The sequence below is a fragment of the Malaya genurostris genome, chromosome 2 (assembly GCF_030247185.1).
Source record: "Malaya genurostris strain Urasoe2022 chromosome 2, Malgen_1.1, whole genome shotgun sequence".
Classification (NCBI taxonomy): domain Eukaryota; kingdom Metazoa; phylum Arthropoda; class Insecta; order Diptera; family Culicidae; genus Malaya; species Malaya genurostris.
The window spans coordinates 98276365-98295765 of NC_080571.1; the positions used below are offsets into that span (position 1 = coordinate 98276365).

General features: G+C 37.4%; 1 protein-coding gene across 1 annotated transcript; it reads right to left on the reverse strand.

The window, feature by feature from the left end:
- Positions 1–13614: 13614 nt before the first annotated feature.
- On the reverse strand, positions 13615–14944 carry LOC131432282 (uncharacterized). The gene is made up of 2 exons (XM_058598467.1): positions 13883–14944; positions 13615–13815 (listed from the first exon to the last, which is right to left on the reverse strand). Exons 1-2 carry the CDS (start codon positions 14919–14921, stop codon positions 13670–13672), a joined length of 1185 nt encoding a protein of 394 aa, XP_058454450.1. The 5' UTR covers positions 14922–14944; the 3' UTR covers positions 13615–13669.
- Between the last annotated feature and the right edge of the window lie 4457 nt (positions 14945–19401).

Consider the following 19401-nt stretch of genomic DNA (forward strand, 5'->3'; position numbering starts at 1 on the left):
AGCAAAAATTATGTTGATTCGTTAGATACAACAAGAGATATTCACGATCAAAAACTTATCACTCTCTCAGAGGGTAAATTTTGAAAAGGCACCCCATAGTAAAGTAAGTCGTATTCACGACAAAATAATCCTGCTTCCGTGCGTTGTTTCGTGGACGGTGGAAACCTTCGGGTTTCCACCAGAGGCGAGTATTTTTGTATTAAAACAACTATCGCTTCACTAAATGATCCCGTGTTGCAGAGTGATGAACGAAATGAATATAAAATATGGGTATACTACCAGAACGTTCGTGGATTAAGGACCAAAATCGACGAGCTTTTCCTGGCAGTGTGTGACTGCAACTACGATATCATCATTCTTACTGAAACCGGGCTCGACGATCGGATCAATTCCCAACAGTTATTTGGAAATGCATTCAACGTTTTCCGCTGCGACCGCAGCTTAGCAAACAGTGTCAAATCAAAGTTTGGCGGTGTTTTAGTTGCTGTTTCTCAAAAATATGCCAGCTCTGTTGTACAAACGGTGAATGGTCGTTGCCTCGAACAAGTGTGTGTATGTGCTACCGTGCGGGACCGAAAGATATTTCTGTGCGGTGTGTATATCCCTCCCGATAAAAGCCAGCAAGTTGGTGTGATCGATGAGCACATTTCTACTGTTTCGGAGCTGTGCAGCAAAAGTTCCGCAAGTGATATTGTTTTTGTGTGCGGTGATTTCAACCAGCCACGGATAACGTGGGGTCATGGATCAGACGTAACACAATCTCCTTCTCTTCTACCCGTTGCCAGTACGACACTGATAGATGGTATGGATTATTTGAATTTATATCAAAGGAATCGCCATAAGAATCATCTCGGACGAACGCTCGATCTGATATTTTGTTCGTTAGAGAGCCAATTGGTAGTTGATCGTTGTGTTGCCCCACTACTACCCGTAGACCTTCACCATCCGCCTTTAGCTGTTTCATTGCCCGTTGATTGTGAAAGCGTTTCATGTGATACCCAGCTTATTGTCGAATCAATGCCATTGAACTACCGAAAAATTGATTTTACTGCCTTTCAAGCATATTTGCAGGATGTTAATTGGTCTGTTTTGTATGAAATCGATAACGTGAATGAGATGTCTTCACTATTCTGTGATATTTTGTTTCAATGGCTCAGTTCTAATCTTCCATTAGCAAAACGACCCATTGCTACTCCTTGGACTACAGCGTACCTACGTAAACTCAAGCGGGATCGCAATGCCTGGCAACGCAAACATCGTCGTTTTCATAATGCTGAGACACAAAGAATGTTCAAACACTCCAGTGAAAGTTATCGTAAATTGAACGCGCGGCTATACAAAGATTACGTCATGCGAGTTCAAACTGACCTTCGACGGAATCCCAAGAAGTTCTGGACATTTGTCAACTCAAAGCGAAAATGTTCATCCATTCCTCCAAATGTTTGTCTCGACGGCGTGGAGTCTAACTCAACGGTGGATTCGTGCGAGCTGTTCGCAACATTTTTCGCTTCGGTATTTGCTGGAAATACTGCTTCCGACGCCGAAGCTGATGTCGCTGCTATGGACGTTCCTGAAAATTTAGTGCGTATGGATACGTTTATAATTACTCCTGAAATGATTCTCGCCGCTGCTAAGAAACTGAAAAAATCGTATTCAGCCGGACCCGCTGGAATACCCGCTGCAGTTTACACTAATTGTACTGCTGCTTTAGCTGAGCCTCTGTGCATTATTTTCAACAAATCTTTCGAGCAAGGCATTTTTCCTGAGATTTGGAGGCAATCCTTCATGTTCCCTGTATTCAAGAGTGGTGACCTTCGTAATGTAAGAAACTATCGAGACATAACAAGTTTATCTGCTGCTTCAAAGCTTTTTGAAATAATTGTAAGCAATGAGATGCTCTTTCGCACTAAACATTATATCTCAACTGAACAACATGGGTTTATGCCTGGACGCTCGGTCAGCACAAATTTATTAGATTTCACTTCGACCTGCATTTCGCGTATGGAGGAAAAGGTACAAATCGATGCGGTATACACGGATCTAAAAGCAGCGTTTGACCGAATAGACCACCGAATACTACTTCGAAAGATGTCGCGATTAGGTGGAACTCAAAAGTTCATTGATTGGTTATACTCTTACTTGTGTGGTAGAGTTTTACGAATAAAATTGGGCTCGAGCGTTTCATCTCAGTTTACGAATGTGTCAGGAGTACCTCAAGGCAGCAATATGGGTCCGCTTCTGTTCTCTTTGTTTTTCAATGATGCTATTTTGCTGCTCAGTAACGGCTGCAGATTAGTTTACGCTGATGATTTGAAATTGTACCATGTAATTCGATCTATTGACGACTGTGTCCGGCTCCAACAGCTCCTCGATACATTTGTTGCTTGGTGCAAAAGAAACTGGCTGATTATCAGTACTGCGAAATGTCAGGTCATAACGTTCCACCGAATACAGAATCCATTGCATTTTGATTATCAAATTGATGGACAAACGCTCCAAAGAGTTGATCATGTTAACGACCTTGGTGTTTTGTTGGATGCCAAACTTACATTCAACCTGCATCGCTCAACTTTGATTTCAAAAGCAACACGGCAACTGGGTTTTATTGCCAAAATCGGACGTGACTTCAAAGATCCCCATTGCTTGAAGGCATTATACTGTTCATTGGTTCGACCGCTACTTGAGAATGCTAGTTTAGTTTGGAGCCCGTATCAGATTGTTTGGAACTTACGGATTGAACGTGTTCAGAAAAGATTTGTCCGACTGGCTCTAAGAAATCTTCCCTGGCAAAACCCGCTTGACCTTCCACCGTACCCCGATCGCTGTCGTCTGATAGGTCTTGATTCATTGGAACGGCGCAGGAAAATTCAACAAGCTGTGTTTGTGGCAAAACTAATCAATGGCGATATCGACTCACCGCAACTTTTGTCTCTACTTGATTTCCGTGCCATGCAACGATTGCTGCGTTCTACTAGTCTACTTCAACCGAGATATCATCGAACGACGTTCGGATTCCATGAACCGACAACTACATCTATAAGAACATTTTCCACTGTTGAAAAACTTTTCGATTTTAATGAACCGACGTATAAGTTTATTCAGAAAGTGTTACGATCGAATATTTTATAACTTGACTGATATATTCATTAAGACTTATTATATTGTCAGATGAATAAATGGAATAAATAAATAAATAAATAAATAAATTTCGTCGGCTAAAGAACAAATACAAATCATGACAAATATAGTCTATATTCTGGGTTCGCGTGTTCGGTGTTGGTTCATAATAAAGACTAAGCAGACACTCGTGCATTTGCGGATTTAAAAGTGTGACGGTTAATTGAAAATGTCGATCATTAGAAATTTTGATTGCCTTGTTCCACATCAATGGCTCGAACAACCCCATGGGGCTGATCCTTGTAGTTTTTTTCATATTTTCTAGCAAGCAACAACTGCCAAACTTGCATAGAAGAAAGATCTTACGAAAATATAGTGTTAGTGATGAAACTTTTGTTTTGAAAAGCATTAGGTCACCCACGTATCGACGTAATTTTAGGTGTTTCTGTGTTTTAGTTTGTGTTTTTGTAAAGTAATACGTATAATGTGAATCAATTTATATTTGATTTTCAACAACGTGGTACCATTGGAAAGGGTATTCAAAACTTTACAAAATGACATATCGGCCTTTCTTTTATTTTTGTTAATCGTTATTTTTCTCGAAAACATTCATTGGGGCAGGTTGGCCGAGTTGTAATTTAACTTAGAGTAAAGTACATATAGGTATTCGTGAAATGTTATCCTTTTTTTGAACGGAACTGGATTGTATCTTTATATTGATGATCATAAAGAAAATTATACATGCGAAATAAGTAATGGAAATAAATGAAAATCATTGACAAATAGAAATAAAGGATTAGCATCATTAAAAGTTGGAAATTGTCGATAGAAAATATGATTCCAATATTTTATGCATCAAATGACATAAAAACTTTTAGCATTTGGAGTTCCTGACAGGATTTCTCGCAGATTGACCAACCCCGAACAAAACTCGTCCAGCAGTGTAGAATCTGCTGCAAATGTAAGCCATTCTGAAAATAACAGAACTCTCCTCAAGGCTGATTCGGAGAAGCGTCAAGGTCGTGAATCCCGAAATAATCCAAAATTTTAACAACTCTCTAATAAAAGTAGCATTGGAGGAGTCAAAAATGAAACCAAGCGTAAGCGAGAACGCTGGTGGAGGAAAAAGTAAAAGGGAAACTGAAAAAGTTCACTAATGCTGCCGAAACTAATTTCACAATAGTTAAAAAGACTCAAAAACCGAGAAGGGGAGTTTTTTCATGTACTTACATAACAAAAATGATGCATACAGACTTTTTTAACTACTGAAAACGTTTGTTGATGTGATATGTTTCACATATTTTTTAAAACTCGGCCAACATACCCCAGAAGATGGCCAATTTTTCCTCCGCATTTTATTGTTGATAACTATTTTCCTGATTTTCATACAGGTATGAAGAAAATCACACATGTGCTCAAAAGGTGTATCTTCATGACAGAGCAAAGCGTTTTCAAAAAGAAGAAAGAGTACAGAAATTCCGAAAGCGAAAGTCGGCCAACTAGCCCCGGTCTTCCCTACCCGGAAACACTACATAGTAGCTCTGCAATAAATTTCCGAAAATTTATTTTTGTTTATTTAAGTTATTTATACCCGGCTTTAACCTAGTTACGGTCGTTCGTCGAGTTAAGCCCTAAAAATTCAGTGAGTCTGTTTGAATCAACAAAAAAAAACCCACAGGACAAGGATTTTTTTTATTTGGGATCCGATTGGCATACAATACAACAACTTTTAATGCAGTTACATATTGACAAGTGCAAAGCACAAAGTATTTTGAGTTGAACATGCGCTACTTTCAAAAATGTGGTACTGTGGTACTTTCGAGCATTTCGACGTGAACATTTCATAAGGTCGCATAAACCAAAGAGAGTTTCTCTTTGTTTACTTTCTCTTCTGTTAATAACTCCTTAATTCTCACGTTTAGTTACAAAATATTCGAATGAATGAAATGATAATATTTCCATGGTATGAAACGAACATTTGTGTAATAACGCGAATATAGTCTAAAGAGAAACTAATCAAAGAGAATCTGTCAATGGGTGTTAAGCCCTTTTGAAATGTTTACATCGATTTGATTGTTAGCTAATAATTAATTGAACAGCCGATAGTTATTTTCAGATCTCGATGACACGATAAGGATGGCACCGAAACAAAACCCTCAAAAACTACAAGTTACAGAACTTCTGATAAGATAATTTTTGTGTCAATTGCTTAGGGAATACCACGAAAAAGAGTTAGAGAATGTCAATCGAAGTATGCTTCTCTAGACTATTTTTGTACGTTATTTTCGATTGATGGCGAACCTAACTCATGTCGTTTTTCATTGAAAAACACTAGTGGCGTGGATTGCTCTGGTTTTGCACTTTCGAGCATAAATGGCAATGAAACACCGTTGAAAAATTGCACTTCTGCTCGAAAGTGCTAAACCAGAGCAATCCACGCCACCAGTGTTTTTCAATGAAAAACGCTAGCAGTTTTCATTTGTTGATAGAGAATGCGTTATTAGAACCAGGATCTTAGGTTGATGTCAGAGTGAAAGCGTCACACGATGCGTCGAAGCACGTGCGAGCTAGTTGCATTTGATCAAGCAAACCTGTCAGAGTGAATGCGATGCGAAAACAGTACATCGCATTGAATCGCTTCGCTTAGGTTCGCGTTCCGTTCCGTTCCGAAAATCCTCTACATTTCACCTTAAGGTGAAATGTAGTGGAATGCGTGCGTCACGTTTTTGATATATTATTCAAAAACTAGGCCGATTTCTGAAAAACCAACAACACTTAGTTTTCGCAATTAAATTTATCATCACGAAGTGTTCTTAGAATTTTGAAATATTTCTTTGCCGAGACGTAATTGGGTTTTGAAATGTGTGAGTGGTTACTGTTACGTTCCACGTGGATGATTTCAGAACAGAAAAAAAATTATGAAACTTTTGCCAAACAAACCGAAATTCGATCAAGTTTACATAAACTTCGCAGCATTTTCTTTATTGCTTGGGTGCTGATGTGTAGTATGGTGGTGTTTTAAGCAATACTTGGTGGCATTATATTATTGGATTTTGTATTGAAATAACAATGTATTGTAAGAAAACGTTCTAGGTAACTGTCGTTTATGATGCCAGTAAAGTCCAACTCAGTTGAGCTCAATGCTATGATGTTACTGAAGCAATAATTCTTTGTTGTGTAATCTCATATAATAAGTATTACTTCAGATTGTAGCAATTCATTATGGCAAAACTAAATATTCAACCTAGTCAGGCTACTGAATAAAATGAATGCATGCCAAGTGTTATCGTTTGTTTAGAACAATTTTTTTTTTGTTTCAATTATAGAGGCTTTAACATTAATGTCATTCACCTCTTCGGACCAGAAAAACTTTCTGACCCTATGTGCGGGGTTGGGAATCGAACCCAGGCGGACTGCGTGAAAGGCATCGACTTACCCATCACGCTATACCCGTCCCCTGTTTAGAACAATTAAAAAAAATTAATATTCTTATAACCCGGTGCCAGAATCAGAGTTCAAATATATGTACGTTTATTATAAATGTATCATTATACTGAATATAAGATCAGGACACGATTTATTTAGTACAATTGTTTTCGTTGTTTAACAGAATGCTAGTACATAAAAGTTGTTTTATGAAACTTTTTTGATAAAGGGCCATAGTAGTAATGTTATGTGAATATCATTGAGTGGCATAGATATGAATTCTTTGAAAATTTTATTGTTATTACAAATTGAAAATATTTTATTTGTATACACTGAAGTCTTTTTTATGCGAATTTACGTACCGCATAGAAAAAAAACGCATAACTCTGAAAATTCGCATAAAAAACCGCATAACTCTGAAACTTTGCATAAAAAAACCGCATAACTCTGAAACTTCGCATAAAATAACCGCAGAAAGGAAACCGCATAACTCTGAAAATTCGCATAAAAATGTCTCATAAAAATCCGCATAAAAAAGACCTTAGTGTATTCGTTTGTGACTGATATGCATAAAATATGAAAATTTGTATGTCAATGTTTCGAGCTTATTGGTAAATAATATATGACACAAAACGTAACTCAACGACAACCGAAAGTCAATTGGAATGGAATATACTGACAGTAAATGTCCAGAAATTTCTTATTTCAACAGTGTTTTAATCGATAACGATTAATGTTTTCATGTTTTCAATCATTCTGTAGGAGGAGAATCTATGCTTGCTGCTAATCGCAGGCAAACACATCGTTAGCATGTTAGTCAATTATAAATTCTAATGGTTCTAGTGTAGGAGTAAACAATAACAATAAAGATTGAATTAGGATATATTTAACGCAAATATATTTAATATTCAAAAATCTATTACGAGTCAATAAGAGTCTCTTTTACAAGCAAAAAAAGACGTGTGGTGAACCCACTGCGCTCAAATGCTGAAAATATTCCTTGTTTCCATGTGTCGGTTTCGCTTGTTATGCTTTGTGAGACGATTCGTTCCAGTCTAGAGGTTGAAATTTTGAGCGTATTTTTGCCTTACTCATATAGAAAGGTTATGCAATCACTGTGAAAACCGATTTTTGAACCGAGGCCCGGAGGGCCGAGTGACATATACCATTCGACTCAGTTCGTCGAGTACGCAAAATGTCTGTGTGTGTATGTATGTATGTATGTGTGTGTGTATGTGTGTATGTGTGTGTATGTGCGTATGTGTGTATGTAACACTTTTTTGCACTAACTTTTTTCGGAGATGGCTGAACTGATTTTCACAAACTCAGATTCAAATGAAAGGTCTTGTGGTCCCATACAATATTCCAGAATATTATTTGAATCCGACTTTCGGTTCCGGAATTATGGGGTAAAATGTGCAAACAATTGTGGAAATAAGTGCACTAACTTTTCTCGGATGGCTGAACCGATTTTCACAAACTTGGGTTCAAATGAAAGGTCTTGTAGTCCCATACAAAATTGCTGAGTATAGTTTGGATCCGACTTCCGGTTCCGGAGTTATGGGGTAAAATGGAAAATATGTTTTCTAGCTTTTCTCATAGATGGCGCGACCGATTTTCATAAACTTAAGTTCAAATCAAAGGTCCTATGGTCCCATACGTAATTCCTGAATTTCATCTGGATCTGACTTCCAGATCCGCAAATATAGGGTAAAGTGTGTTAAAAATTGTGTACCATCACTGAAAAGGACGGAAAACCGTAAAAAGTATTCTAAATCGACCTCAAATCTTCTCCAATGAATAGTTTTTTATCAGCAGACGGTCAAACAAACCGATTTCGGTTATTGTTTTTAGGAATCGAGGAAAATTATTCTGAAGAATACCACAGTATCATATATGATAGTATGATTGATATGAGAAAGGCATCATTACACCACTAGGTGAATTATAACAGGTTTTTACAGCAGTTTGATGTATTTTTATAAATAGACTGATGTATTTTGTCTTGAAGAGTCATCAAGTAGCAGCGGAGAAAACTGCCTTGGCATTTTTCAACAATGGTTGTTTTCCAGAGTTGTAAACTAGCATAAGTATTTTTTCTTAGTAATTTTTTAACAGTTAATCATTGCATGGAATTATTACATTCATATAACAATGATAACAGTTTGAGAGAAGAAGCTATAAATTTGAAAGTTAAAAAAGGTCCTAAATGGTGTGTCGTACAAAATAGCAGCAGGAAACAAAAAAGTTCAACGTTCTCTTCTAACACAACAATACAATACAATATTACTTTTTCTATTAGAAGTTATTAATTTCCGTTATTACTTTTTATTTTCTCTTTGATTTTAGGTCACAGCAGTTTCTTGCCAAGGTATAGAGTAGTCCCTAGTTGCCTCGTATTGGTCGGCATGGCTTCAAATACTTCTTTTTAATATTTCTTTGCTGATTTTCGATCGGTTTCGGATTAAGGTCTGCGTGTGACACTTAATCATACGGAAGTTATATCCTTGAAACCCACCCAAGCTTATTTGTGACTAGTTTGCAACCAGAAATTTGAGTTATTGTTACTAACATCTAACCACTTGCGTGACTCAAAAAGCGCAGTTTCTACTAGTTTCTATGTCGGTTAAAAATAAGTTATTTTCAAGTAAACTAGTTGAAACTTTGTTGCCATCGACATTATAAACATTGAATGAATCCATAATGTTTTTCTATCAACAATAAAAAAACACTATAGTATTTATTACAAATTTGATACAAGGTAAATTTGTACCGTTGTACCACAACGATTTTAAAACTATCGAGCGAAATTAAAATTTTGTAACTGTTTTTTATGCGCCTTCAATCAAAATCTGTTTATGAAGATATGAACAATAAACAACCAAAAAAACTTTAATTTCAGAATGCTCAAAATTAATTCAAGTTGAGTGATTTCTCATTATTTTAAATTCATATATCATGATAATTGTAATATAACAATCGATGTTTAATATCTATATTTTTTTCTTCGAGCTTATAATAGTGCATAGAACATGAAGGACTATTCTGCCTTTCATTATTTTCGTCAAAAAGTAGTTTTAAAAAAAGTACGGGTATGTAATGTCAGAGACATAACTGGATGTCGAGAATACGAATAAAACTGACACGATTTCTTTATACTTTCGAATTGATAGTTGATCGATTGTGTGAATTGTGAAACTTTCCCCCTTTTCACTATTACAATTTTTAACGATTTTTGACGTCGATTATCTCATTTCGGGTTTGCATATTTCATTGACAGAAACTATCAAGATGCTGTCCAAGATTCATTTCTGCCTTTTAGAAGGATCGAATTGTGCACGAAGCTAATCAAATTATTTTGGATTTTCACTAAACTGATGATTTTTACCTTAGATTTGCAAAGAAGTAATGTTAATAGTTCTTTAGATAACATTTAAGGCCATTAGAACGGTTGATTTTATACAATGTTGTCCACTTTTCGTTTCTCGTTTTCTTTCTCTCCAATGCAAACGACCAGCAGCTCTGTTGTCTGATGCAATCGTTCTTGCTTGAATTGAAACTAGCTTTGCGAACAAAGCGACACATCCGCTCGCAGTGCCAAATGATGCGAAACTGGTTCTATGCCTTGACGAGCGGAAGGCAAATGAGAACTACGACCTGAGCGTTTGAGGTTTTTAATGCGCTCTCCGATGCCGGTGTTTGAATGCGTCTTCTCGCCCCGACGCCTGCTTCCTTCCAACGCACAAGAAGAAAAAATCACTTTTCGACCACGGTTATAACGTTCAGTTGAAGATATGTGCCTGACTACCGCAAAATCGGCGTCCTTGCGCGAAAAACCTATGCGAAAGCAAAGAGTTTTCCGCTTTTTGTTTTCAAATTTTGAGAAACCTGAATTTTTGAGTTGTTTGTGGTTATCTCACACTGTTCAAAATTTTATCCTAAATTCCTGATCATATTTTTGATGAAATAGTGAAAGTATTATTTTGCTGCCATTAATATGAGATATTCACGATTAAGTTCTGCCCATTCTTTCATATGGCTAATTTTGAAAAGGCGCCCCATAGTAAAGTAAGTCGTATTCACGACAAAAGTAATATCCTGGTTTTATTTATGTTTTATACACTTCTTGCGACTCCATAGTTTGATCACCCTATTAAAGCCAACAAAAGTTGTTTAGGTTGCATTTCCGTTATCATTACATTGGGAAAACCTACCGATAGCTATCTGAATCAATGCAGAAATTGTATGTTATAATCTTATAATATCTAAGTTATAGCTACATCAATTAACCGTAACGATTTACATATACGCTTACGTATTTATAATGGTTTCGCAACCTATTTTCAACTAGTAGCTAAAACCATAGCTGCACACTCTTAAAAAATTTGAATTTTACAGGTGACTTAATCCCTCATACGATGTAATTCATAAAGGCCTAATTTGTCAAATGACGGAAAATTTTATTTGTAATGACTTAATGTTAGATGAGCTTGAATTTTACTGGTTTCGACTGTAACTTGCGTTCTACTAGCAGATACGACTGTATGAATTTAAATTTACCTTTTACCGGCCAGGCAGACGCATGCTTCTGTGGCTCAGTCGATTATCAAACGAACTAGCGATCCAATGATTCTCGGTTCAAGTCGCCGGTGGGTTGCTACAAAATTCTTTTTTTTTATTTCAAGTTTTAGACACAATATTAAATGTTCTTCCACGTAAATTTGCGTGAATTGCGATGCTCCATTTATGTGCATCTAATAAGATGTAAAAATTTTTAAGTGTGTGTGATTAAAGATATGTTAGAATCTAGTAACGATAACTTACAAATGATAGCTAGTTCAATGTTTACGTTATAAAGAAACACTGCCGTCACCTTGTTTTAACCAGCATAACATAAAAAACATGTTCGTGCTCTTGTTGCAATATAGTAGGGCTAGTTACGGGTTGCTAATATTGGAGTCAAATAAACTTCACAGTTCGAAAAAATTTTGTGATTTTACATGTTATAAAATGCACATAAATGTAGCATCGTATTTCATACAAATTTATATTCAAGAATATGTAAAATTCTGTGATTTGAAAATACATGTCTTGAATTCGAATAAAATAATAAAACAAAAGATCGATGGCAGCAGTGCGACTTGAACCGAGAAACATTAGATCACAAGCACAAGGGTACTCGACTGAACCGCAGAGCTGATATCTGTTCATTGAATGATTGATAAATATAAATTCATATAGCGGCACTTGGTAGCCGAGTGCAAATTACATTTGGAGCATGTAAAATTCTGTGCGAGTGGAATATTGCGTCATTTGAAAAATTAAGTAGTTGTGAATTGTATCGTTTATAGAATTCAGTCATCTGTAAAATTAATTATTTTTTTCTGTGTTGTTTTCAACTAGTAGCTTGAAAAATAGTTGTTATTAAAGATATATTTGGATTAAGTTACGATAGCTTATTATTTATAATTAATTTAATATTACAAAAAGATGTGGTGATTTGAAACCTAAATAACTATTTCGTAACTAGTTGCGGATTGCTACTTGGGCAGCTTTCGCTTGTCCATTAAAATATTTCGGTTGATTTCAACCAGATGAAAGTTTCATTTGATGGAAATATGTCCTTCTCTGAACAAACCGGACAGCATAACTTTTAACTCTTAAACCGGAAAAAAACTTAAACGAATCTTCATAAACAAACGTATTTATCAGGATTTTGGATTCAAAGTTTTGTGTCGATTTGTTTTGGAAAAATCGTTTAGCTTTTATCCGGTTTCTGCATACAGTTTTTTCAGTTCTTGCGAAAAAGACGTTTTTAAACTATTTTTGCATTAAACGGACTTTTCAAATTAAGTTGCTCTTATCCGCTTTTTGCATTCAGTCGTTTATTTGATTTTCAACTGGCGGATAAGGAATGCAGACATAATCCACGTGAAACACAAAATATTATATGTACAGATACAGGGTGCGCTATCTGGATGTATCCTGCTTCAATATTGAATAATACACAAAAAGCAGTCTATTTTGGATTTTTGTCTACCGTTGGATTTTGGCACACTTTGTCCGCAAATGGAGAAAAACGTTCAGAATCTTTTTTATTTACAAGACGGTGCTCCTTGCCACACCGCAATGACTACGATCAAGTTCTTGTGAAGCATTTCCCAGGACGCGTTGTCTCAAGAAATAGTGATTTGGAGTGGCCTCCTTTTTCTCCAAATTTAACGATATCAGAGTTTTTTTTGTGAGGGGTTATTTAAAACCATTGATGAACTCAAAGCAAAAATACGATGCGAAATACCTGCGAGAGAGACCCGAAAAAGAGCTGCCTTTTGTGTATCAAATGGGTATGGCCAGGGCCGGCTCAAAGTTCATTTTTGATGTACACAAATTTTGTTGTGATTTATCCGCACTCTATATCTAATTGATCGTCCCGCAAAGGGTCATAAGTCATAAAAAATGATCTTTCATGGTTTAAATCCTCAGCGTCTACCTTGCTCGCGTTGAAATCGCTAATTTAGCTACGTTCAAAAAATTCAAGAAAAATACGTTTTTCCAATCCCTGAATTTCGGCGCCCCTTTGATCTTGGCGCCTTAAGCCTATGCCTTTATTTGATCCTGATGGTCATTTTAAATGTTTTACTCTAAGCCTGGTTGAAATAAATAGCACAGAATATCCTTAAATGTACTTGTTTATTTTTGAAAATCGGCTGGAAACTAGCGCTTGTAAATGTAAAAGTAAAAAATTTGAATATAAGTTTGTGAAAATCGTTTCAGCCATCACTGAGAAATGTTGGTGTACTTATTTTCATATTATTTTGCACATTTTACCCTAAATTCCAGAACTGGAAGTCAGATCCAAATTCACACGACGAAACCGAACGGACTTCCAAAGCAGCTTCTAGAATACATTATTCAGCTCCTATGCAGCGAGAAAGTTCACGGGGAACTTGTTCTGTTTCATCAAGTTGTCAAAAGGTCCGTTTGTACTTTCGAGCAGCAAGAAACTTTTGATTGCTTTGGTAGACAAAAACGGATTCTCAACAGTAACATAGAATTAAGTAAAAGCCCCCATGAATTTTATTCTTTGTACTTTTTTTCGACTTTCTCACAACAAAACGTACCAAAACTAATCAACACCTGTGCAAATCTCATCGTCATTATCGCCACAAAAATCTTCTTGATTAATAAAATTGCAGTTGTCTTGCGGCGCACAATCATAAGTGTAGCATTTGATGTGACACCGGTAGCTTCCTTGCAGACATCCGGAACAATCTGCAAATGAAAAAAAAAAATTAAAATTAGTAACGAATCTTTAGGTGACGATGATTCCAATGCGTACCAACAGGCGGACATTTACCCCATCTGCAGACACCATAACGCATCAACGGGGAATAGCCCATGACCGGTGGCATCAGTAACACTGAATCACGCAGTTGCTGCGGTTTCCGAGGTTTCAGATACATCACTTCAGCAGTACAGAAACTTCCGCATCGGTAGTGTTTCCGGTGGAAGCAAACCCATTCATCCGGTTCCTGCTTTCGACAAAGTCTCGGTGAAACAACGATGCAACATGGTTTCGGCAGCTCCGTCGTTACGATGGACTCGTCAATTACTTCTTCACTACGGTTGACTTCCTCGTGTGGTGGATTCTCGTCATAGACAGTCGTCTCGTTGTTTCTTATCACCACGGCCTTGATCGCACCGTTCGACTTTCGACGCGTAATATGAATGAAGACGTTGTTCACGTTGTGAGTTGTGATGTTCGATGGCGAATGCACAGTATTTACATTGTTGACAACATTTTTCACCGGAACTGTATGGTTGGAAGGTTTCCGCTCCGGAACGAATTCCGTCTCGACTTCTTTCGACGCTTCGTTCACTTCATTCGGATCAAGCGGATCTATGAACTCCGGTACCGGTATATCGATCCGCAACGGGGGCACTATCTCGACCTTTTCAATCGGTGCCGTGGTTTCCGGTTTCACTGGCAGAGGTTTATAGAAACAATTCGTATCATAAGGGCACTGGATATTCGACGTCTCACAAAATCCTGCTCTTAGTATGTATCCAGGAGGACAGGAACTTCCACATAAAGTTCCAATACAAACCACGGGTACGCAGCGACCATTTAAAATGTTGAATCCAGGCGGACAGAAGTTGTTAGATCGCGTCCGAACATGCGATTGCTGACTGAGAGCCGGTACGATCGAGAGAAAGCAATTTCCCCTAAATTCCGAATAGCCCGAATTACAAACACACTTTCCCGAATCGTCACGTGATCCATTCAGACAGAGATCGTCATTGAATGCAGTTGTCGTCGAGTTTGCCAAAATAATTCTGCCACCGAACAGTATGAAGCAAATGAATGAAAAGTTCATTTTTTCTAAAGAATAGTAACCGATCGAGTATCAGGAAGCGACTGATCATTATTCATCATGCTTGAGAGGACTCGTTTCGAAATCCGTTCCCCTAAAAATAATATTGTCGAATTGTGAAACCACGGAACAAGATTATGATTCAAGCATAAGCAATACACGAATATTACAAACAACGGAATTTGCTTATCAGACATTTGCGCGTGTAATAGAGAGCTGGTTCAATTATTGTTACTCCTGATTTGATAGTTGAATTAGTGATACACATTTAGAAAAAAAGAAGCATTAATTATTCGTGGCTGATAGCAGTAATTGAATGTTGAATCACATTTAAAAACTTTTATTAGTCCACCTATCGGTGTAACGGGGCCTTGGTTATCATTTTGTATAAACATTACAATTTTCTTACCTGTATGAAACTAAAAGCCGTTCACACCATAAACGAAGGTAACGGTACCTCTATTCATCTCCACTAAAACCATAAAGAAGAGTAAGATCAGCTGCCTCTGTTCGATTAATAACTCTAACGTTAAGATAAAAAACCCTTCTTAATCCACCTAGTGGTGTATTAATGCCCTTCTAATCTGGTTAAGTTACGATCACAAGTTTGTCAAAAAGATTCGAATCACGTCTGTATTCCAAGTTCAATTCATACAAAGTTTGGATTGGAGTTATCTCATTTTTTTATGTTCTGCTAGTTTCCCAAGTAGCACACGTTATTACACTCCAATGACAGTAATGTATATGACACAAATTAATGGAACAAATTGAAGACTTTGCTACGTGCATTATAACTGCTATGTAACCTGAAAAGCGTAAGAGGCGGAGCTTATGCGACTTACCAAGGGAGGCCAAACAACTTCTCAGTGAAGAATATTTGATTTGATTCAGCGCGCAAATCAGTCACAATGAAACAGAAAATATAAGTTTGTGTCAAGTTACAATTTGTTTATGTTTTTCCCATTCAATATTTACAACGAAAAATTGGCATCAGATAATAAGGGCTAAAATATAGAATTCAATATTCTTTAAACTCACTGTATCTACTCAAAAGTTGACCAATCGCAATAATTAAAAATTGTACTATTTTCAAATTCAATTAATATTTCATTCCCTGGTCATAAGTTTTTCCATGCATACACTGCCGTGACAAAGTGTAGAAATATTCTCTCTGGTAGTGCGAATGTACTTCCCAAAACGAAACAAGTTTGCTTCGCACATGTACCGGCAAAAAAATTGTGTTTAAGCGCAGATTCGACTTTAGCCAATTTTTTAAACTGTAGGAATTTTCTACTTATTTTACTTATTCATTTAATATTATTGTCCGGGATAATGTACGGAATCTTTCAACCGACACTGTAATTGTATTTCTTTGTTGCATCACAACGAATACGGTAACCGATATGAAATCATTACTTAACTTTGTCTTATAGTTTGTCAATGAAAAACATTGTCACATTTTGTTACGGTGACCAGTTGGCGACTAAAAACAGTCTATGCGAGCATGTCGTAAGAGTTATATTACCGAAAAGTTACATTGGAACTTATTGTAACTTAATATGATGAAATGTCAATTCGTAACATTATTTTGACTTCATTGTTACCATCATAATACGACTTGTTTCGTCGTGTTTGTCCTGCGACCGTGATGCAGCATCTGTTTTGTTTTTATTGTTTAAGAACAAGTTACATGTGCTACTTGGGCTCTTAATTCGATGCTCGGTCGTAAACGGCTTCAGGTTGCATCTGGCGTTCGATTTCAACCCCTCCCGATTCAGCCTTTTGTTCGGTCAATAAACGTTTTGCGCATATTTGTATTATATAAGTAACCGTTAGTTTTGGCTCATTAATCAATCTCAGCTAATTTGCGTGCGAGTAGTTTGGATTTTCGCGATGAGCGAGCAAAATTGTGATACGTTGCTACTCTTGCTTCGACGCCGTTTTAACAACCAAGTAGCAACTATAAAAATTAAACAGTAGGCATGATGTTTGAGGAGATCGAAAGGGTCATAGCGTACTCTAAGTACGTGCATTTGCAACTTTAGCTTCACATGCAAACTTTCGAAGTTTAAACGCAAAAGTTTACCCAATCTCCGTATCTCGTCCATCAATAGACTAAGAAAATGAAGATCGGCAAAAGCACTGCGCATATTTAGAATTATCAGAGAAGGCCTCTACTTCGAGATTTGACAATATCTTAAATATAGATGTTTTATCCTGGGTTGGCGATTCAATGCATAGGGCACTGCTCTTACAAACTAGTTGTCGTATGTTCGAGTCTCGACCTGGAAGAATTCGTAGTGTCAGTAGAGCAGTAGCACCAGCCATGCAATGGTTCTGTACACTCTGAATCGGCTGCGAAGTCTGTTGTAACAGAAGGTCAAATTCCACTACAGGAATGTAATACCAAAGCTTTGCTTTTTTAAATATAGATGTCCCTGTTCGTTGATATGTGGATAATTACGAAGTTAAAATTAGTTAAAATTTGGAGCAAGGAATTTGCAAGTGTGGTGGATGGCACATCTAAATAACTGGCGGTTAGCTGTTTTTTTTTCAGATGATGTGGAATTAGTTTCGAAAATTAGTGAGTCGTATAAAACTGACAGCTATTATTGCTTCAGTGCTATATCAAATTTTAAGAAAAGCTATCCTGCACCTAGCAAAAATACATAGTTTTAGTCACATTTGTCTAAGCCATACTTTGCCAGGTAACAATTGCCGAAAAGGCAAACCTGAAAAATGAATGATAAAATTAAAATAACGAAATCAATTTTCAAAAAAAGTTCCTAATCCGCGACCTTTTCCAATCTGGGGAAATCGTTCTGCCAATCGAATTAGGCTGGATGTGATGAAACACATCCTAGAAAACTCCCCGATAAAACAGAAGTTCAAATATTAGTCTCAAGCTGGTGAACTAATACCACACGCAAGCACTAATCATTCATACCTGTCGAATCTCCCATTGATTCTCCAGTTTGGCAATGATATGTTAGATTTTGATGTATTTCTGCTGTCGTCTATTTTTCTTGCACAATGTTTTCTCGATAGGATCTAGAATTAACATTCCATTTCAAACTTGTATGATTTAACAAAAACTAGTCTTTCTTATCATTTCGCTGTACATTACATTAGAAACTCAAATTATATATATAAAATATATATAAAAAAAAATTAATTACATTTCTGTTTTTGACTCTATAGCTACAAACTTCGGTCGTTTATCGAAAATCTGTAACTAGGAATACCGAAAATTTGGTTTTTGAGCGGTTAGTGGAATGAAACTAAACCGTATTAAAAAAAGAAATTATAGTTTCCTTTGGATTCCACTATGTTTTGATCCACCTAGTGGTGTAAGTTGGATCCGGATGAAATTCAGGAATTCCGTATGGGACCGTGAAACCTTTCATTAGAATCTAAGTTTGTGGAAATCGATTGAACCATCGCTAAGAAAAGTGAGTGAGATCCATTTTGGTGTTTCCACTATTTCCGATGCATCCGGAAACCTGGAACCAGGATAGCCGAAATCGGTTTGCTTGGTTGTCTACTGATAATGACTATCGATTTGTGTAGTCACACACAAACACACACACACACACACACACACACACACACACACACACACACACACACACCATCGGGTGTCCCGTGTGGTGTAAGAGACTCGGTGTCGGGAGATTCTCCTTCGCCGGGGAACTCTTCGTCGGAGTAGTCTAGATCCTTTGTCGGGGACTAGATGAGTAGATCGTCGCGTGGTACGCTAGGATCGTCTGAGCGCCAGTGAACCGGAAGTCACGCTCCAACCGGAATCATTGGATCGACTTAGGCATCCTTTCGGTCGGGTCGTAGACGCGTACCGTAAGCGTCGGTTCGGGAGGACTTTCCTCGTCGGGGAACCCTCCGTCGGTGTAGACTAGATCTTTTGGCGGAGACTAGTCGAGTAGTTCCGCGACGTAGCATCAGTTTTGGGTCGTCGAGGCGCCAGTGAACCGGAGGTTACCCTCCAGCCGGCATCACTGGACCGACCTCGTCAACCAACTGGTCGATCCCTCGAGAGCAGGATGCTGATCCCCATTCTGCATAAATCTGGGGAGGGTGCTGTGAGCACCAATAGCCTTCCACCCCGAAGTAATACTTAGCGGTGGTGCTGGGGAGGTAGGGTTGGAGATCCAAGGTGTTTTAGTGGGTAGTTCCAATCAACAGTTGGGTGGTCCTGTGGAGAGTCCCACACTCCGTGCGTAAATGCATTTCACCTTGTAAAAAAACACACACACACACACACACACACACACACACAAACACACGCACACACACAGCTCGATGAACTGAGTCGAATAGTATATGATACAATTTTTACTAGTCGGTTTTTCAAATGATTGCATAATTTTTCTATATGAGAAAGGCAAAGACTATTTCTGATGCAGAACGTAAAAAGCGTTTGGAAATATCTTGTCGTTCACTGTTATGTTAGTATCATAACGAAATA